Source organism: Sipha flava, unplaced genomic scaffold, assembly GCF_003268045.1.
Source record: "Sipha flava isolate LNK unplaced genomic scaffold, YSA_version1 2_pilon_pilon, whole genome shotgun sequence".
Lineage (NCBI taxonomy): Eukaryota > Metazoa > Arthropoda > Insecta > Hemiptera > Aphididae > Sipha > Sipha flava.
Genome location: NW_020272972.1, coordinates 3,288,217 through 3,294,216, shown reverse-complemented (window position 1 = coordinate 3,294,216; position 6,000 = coordinate 3,288,217). Strand labels below are relative to the sequence as shown.

At 27.2% G+C, this 6,000-nt stretch overlaps 1 protein-coding gene across 1 annotated transcript in view; it reads left to right on the top strand.

The window, feature by feature from the left end:
• Positions 1 to 823: 823 nt before the first annotated feature.
• The window catches only part of LOC112685991, a 29,686-nt gene continuing 24,509 nt past the window's right edge, over positions 824 to 6,000 (top strand). The window contains exon 1 of the mRNA XM_025558074.1: positions 824 to 1,314. Within this exon, the coding sequence (XP_025413859.1) occupies positions 1,287 to 1,314 (28 nt within the window). The 5' untranslated portion in view covers positions 824 to 1,286. The remainder of the gene's footprint in view (positions 1,315 to 6,000) is intronic.

The following is a 6,000-nucleotide window of genomic DNA, read 5'->3' as shown; positions in this document are numbered from 1 at the left end:
AGAATATAAGAAATTCTGAATCAATAGCTTTTAATAGTATATTAGCTTCCGTTGAAGTGGAATCATTCCAATTATAAATATTTTCTCATAATTCAACTACAAATGCAAATAGTTCAATGAAATATGTTACCGCATCATAATGTTGCACCCATCGTATAGCACATAATCTTTTTAAAGTTTTAACCTTAGGATCCTCATTACTATTTTCAATGTTGGTTAAATGAAGATTTTGACGTTTTGATGTATTAAAGAAAACATACACATTTACAGATAAATTTTACGGTTTTTTTTTTTAGTTTCGTAATAATTTATAACTTTGTATTTGTAGGTTTAAGACAATATATAAATACAGCTCATGCCCCCCCCCATAGGGTGATCTATCCCTCATACCCCACCACCGTAATTACGCCTCTGCTCAAGATCAAACATTTAGATCATCCTACTCCCATCCCATCATACATTATGTACGCACATGATGGTACTGTATTGTATCGGTGTACAATTGGAGCGCATTTGACTTGCATGGGACGGATTTATGTCGACCACGGGTACACAATCTTACACATGAACATTGCGGAAATTGTCGTCTTTTTTTTCTACTTCAAATTTAGAATAATCCCTTTCCCTCTCTTACACGACTAGTTTCACCACTATGTAGTAGTATACATGTGTGTATATATATATATATATACACAGCGAAGGAGCTGTGCGCGCACGCCGACCGCACACGTTGTGCTATCGATCGAGGGCGCGTGTAGCGACGCCAAGACAACAAAATATACAGTAAATACATATATATATATATATATATATAAAAATAAACGTACTGAGTGTACGGCCCGCGGCGTGTTCGGGCGTGTTCGTGCGAGTGTTTTGAGTATTTTTCTGGAAAAAATAAACGTCCCTCCCGTCGAAAACACGCGCGTAAAATGTACGATATTATCGAACGATTGTACAGGAGGTAACGGTGCAAAGAAAAGGAAAAAAATATAATAAAAAATAGGTACGTTTCGCGCGGCGAATTATCGGTTTTCGTACACGTGGGGATTCGTTAGATCGTCGTCCGCGCGTTTTCCCGGCCCGGAAAAATATTTCGATTGTACACAAGTGTCTCGGATACGGCGACCGCCATGAACCGCACGCGGTCACCTGATTCGCGCCGCGGTCACCATAAGGGTGACTCGTCATCGGTGTGCGGCGAACTCACTGCGGTCGGGCCGCGGTCAAACGTAGTGAGTCATACCGGAAACGACTGCGGACCCGCGACGGATACGGCCGAATAACCGATGGACGGCGGAAAAATGGAGAAGCCAAGTGAGTAATCGTATACACTTTATTCGACGCGAACTTTCACGGTAATCCGGTGTACGTTATAATCGGCCGGGAGCAAGGAGAGCATTTAAAACGTGCACCGACCACCCGATTGATCGGCACGTATATGATGTCCGCACGCTTCGAGGGTGAAACTTTTACATCGCGAACCCAAAAAATGCACGCACCAATCAATACATAAATCATACATCGATGTGTGCACGAACACGGGTGTAAAAAGTTTACTTTTATGCCGTCGGTCTACATACTCCGAGCGTAGAAAGTCTCGTCTGTGTACCTGTACCTATATTATAAAAATATGTATACTCCTATACATTTATTGATATACACAAAGCGATCAATAACTTGAAAGTCCACTGTCAACGTTTCATTGCGTAAACCGCAACGTTATACGTGTGACAATTAGGTACATCTTTACGGTTGCGCACATGCTTCGTCCGTTGCTCGGAACACGTTTTCTGTCAAAAACATTTCACGCCTTTTCCGCGTTGTCAGTATTTCAGTATGGTGGTGTGATGTCTTGAACGAGTACATACAACTTTCATGAGAAACGCATGTCGTCGTCTCGCTCTAATCTATATTTGTTCGTTCTACTTTTACGTAGACTTTTTAAATCACCAATACAGATATAAACATTATATTTGTCGTGTAAAGTCAATCGTTTAGAAATACATTATTAAATCATGATGATATGAAAATCGAGGGTTGTTTTTATTTTAAATTTACCGCGGTGCAGTGTTTTGTTGGTCACTGGAAGAAAACGAAAAACGTAAAATCAATACTATCACGTTATCAATTGCAAAAACTTCTAAGTTTTGCTTTGCTGTGTTGCCGACTGTTACTTTTTTTCATTTAGAAGTTGTCGCTATATCAATACTTGATTTTTCTTGATTTTTTAGACACATATTTTATGCTTTTAGGAAAAAACTATCACTTTCACACATTAATTACATATAATGTGTATATTTTTAACATAAATATTTTAATAGGCAAATATTGAATTTATTTAATTCAAAGAGATACAATTGTTATTCACTTCTAAATATATTACTTTTATTTATCATTTCAATAAAATTAAATAATATATCTAACATATATAATTATATATATCTACATCTATCAATAAGTGAGTTGATCTAATAAAATTTAATTAAAAAATCAATTTATAACAATTGTTCTTGTTATTAATTCAAATAAACACTCGTAGTCATTGTTTAGCTATATTATACTATATTTTTATGTAATATACATAATATATCTGTATATTACTTTGGACATAAATACAATGTATAAATTATAAATATGAAAAAACTGTAGTCTAACTTCCGTGCATAAAATTAATAATTATACTTATAAAGAAACCGAATAGTAATTTTACTTAATGCATGTAAATATGTAAAGTTAATCAGCCAACGAATTAAAATAAATTCATAGTCATTAAATGTAAGTACTATAATATTATTACATATGGATATAACTTGTAAATATAAAATATTTCACTTAAATATAAGCTAAGTATTAGTACTTCCTGAAGATAGTTGATACTAATGTAATATAATAAAAAAAATACTGATATGGAGGTATTAATGTCTTAAACAACTTTCTCGAAGCATGAAATTATTATATTGTAGTAGTAGATCTTTGTTACTAAAACTAGATTGTTAAATTGCGTAAATTTTAAATATTTGAAAGTAAACCTATTATTCACTTATAATTTTTAGTTGATTAATTTTAATTCGACGAACCTCTTCGAATTCGTAACGAAGAAATAATTTCGAGTCGGCTAAAGTTTTTTATGGTAATTTGCCAAGATTCGATTTTTTTAATTAGCTAGAAACGCTGAATTTAGAACAGTGCCAACAATTTTGTTACCATAACGAATATGGAATACCAAGGGTTAACTAAGTATTCATATTTATATAATAGCCTAAACTCTTGATACAGAGTAGAATAATATTGATAATAGACTATAATATAACCATAGAAGAATTACACATTATACTGAAACGATATATATATATTTTTTTTAATTTTATTAAGATAATATGCAATCTATACAATTTATTAGGCACAAAAAGTATATGCGTGCGATGTAAAGAGAAAATCATTTTTATACACTTTAAATACTCATAAATATTTTTAGCTTAAAAGCCAATTAAAGTAATTTTTATTTCAAATTAAAACGCTAATACTTTTAAATTTAATAAAAAAATGTATAGTTATTGATTTAAAAAGTCACCCCGATATAAATTTAGGTGGGTCTTTGAAGAATATTTTTTTAAATGTTAAAGCAAATTATAAATTTAAAAGCAAAGGTTGATGCGATTTGTATTTAAATTTATAATTAGTTTTGTAAGGTAATTACATTAAAATATTTTCATTAAAAATATTTGAAATATTTTGGAAAATATATATGATTAAGTAATAGAGTATAGTTATATTAACTTGTTACTATCGTAACAAGTAAAATTAAAATTTTTAACAGTAGAAACTACAAATTAAATATTGATGACAAATTTAAAAAAAAAATGCATGTGTTTTTAAATTCACTCAGATTACTCTCTCAGGTATTTCTACGATTAAAAACTATCTCAATGAACTTAAAATTAATATAAATTATAATTAATAAATATTTAATTTCAATTAAAAAAAAATATACATATATATAATATTATGTATACGTAAATCTAATACATTATACAATAATATAAATCTACAATTATCTACACACTTTACACTATTATATTATTTTTAAAATTCAATATATATTTTTAAAAGTAGTAAAAAGATAAATCGATAACGTGAAATTGTGAATCAGTAGTATTTAATATATATATATATATTTATATTATCTCTATAGAATAATATAATAAGACGTTATAAAGAGTACACAGTATATTATGTATTATTCTTTTGTGGGAGATGTTAATAAGTAGTATTTCCATATTTTCCCGCTTTTATTCTTATTTCGCGCCAAATGAAAAATAATACGGATAAAAATAATATAACATTTGGCACCATACCAATGAATTATTTTTATATTTTGTATTATGTTAACATATGGTTCACACTTAATTCAAAGTTTATAGTAACTATTATTGTTTTATTATTATTTCTCTTATTATTACTATTATTATTTTTATTTTGCAACTAATTATTTTCTAAGAATAAAATAATAATACTTTAATTATTTGAAATATATACTATTTTTAATTAAATCTACTTTTGTTTTGTGTATACTACCAATAGTAAAATAAATAATAGATTATCAATAATCGATCAGAATATTATTTATCATAACAGAAAAATTAATAATTATCAAGTTTATTCCTATGAGTATTGGTATAATTTTATGTTTTCTTAACCTTGACTTTATACAAATTGTATGATACAATTAATTTAATTTATATTAATAATGATAATAAAAAATTAAATCAACTATACATTTTTAATATATGAAAGGTTTAATAAACGTGTTTATAATATATAATTGTATTATTATTTATAGTAAGAATAAATAAATTATGGACAAAATATTAACAATTATCGCACCAAAAATTAGTCAAAGTCAAAATAGGTGCTTATTTCCTATTAATTACAATAAGCACAAATATAAAATAAGATATTATGCATCATATAGATAAGGTAAATAATAATAAATGGATATTTTTATAATAATGTAGTTTTAATTTACAATTTTTATAATATATGCAGAATATAAGAAGAAGATAATATTTTTTTGATTTTAGGATTTGTTCACGTTTAATATGGACTACCTTGGTTGTTATGTTATAAAATTAAATTTTGAAAGTTGTGTAATATAAAATATACGAAATGCTATTAATGACTAAACTTCTAATTAAATAATATTCTACATTTTGGAGCATTTAAACTACTTTAAAATAATGTATTATGAAAAAATATGTCTATTACAAAATGTGATTTTGAAGATTATTTGTTGACATAGCAAATATTATTAGTTATTTGTTATTAGTATTATATAATCATATTAGTATAAAGTATAAAAAAACAAACATTTTTATTGCTTCACTACGGTCAAAATATTATCATTTTAAAAATTATTAAGTAAATATTAAATGTTATTATATCTATATATATTTTAATCCATTGTTAATTTATTGAGAAAATTAATATAAATAACTAAATATATCAATATATCAAAGGGTTTTATCTTTTTTATCTATTTATTACACCATTCGTTAGGTTTTGCAATTTTCATATAGAGAAGTTTATAATATAATTTCTCAAATAATAAAATATAATAAAAATATTCAACAAATATAAATATAAATTTAAAATTATTTGCTTTATATCAAATAAAAATATCATATAGAGCATTTTATAAAATAATTTAACATACATTTTTACATAAATACAAATAAAAAATAAAATTTTTCTTTACATAATACATCCATCATTGCTATTCTATAAATCGGTTTAATTGGGTTGCAATAATTGATAACCCGATAATGCAGCCTTTTTTAGTGGTAGAGGTATTTATTAATATATTACCCGGTTTGCAGAGTATCAATCGCGCTGAAAATCGAAGATAAAGAAAGAAAAATTATGGGGTATAAAAAAGGTATACAATAGATCAGCTGCGCCGATCGATATTCGAATATAATATAATGTTCTAGGTTAGTTGCG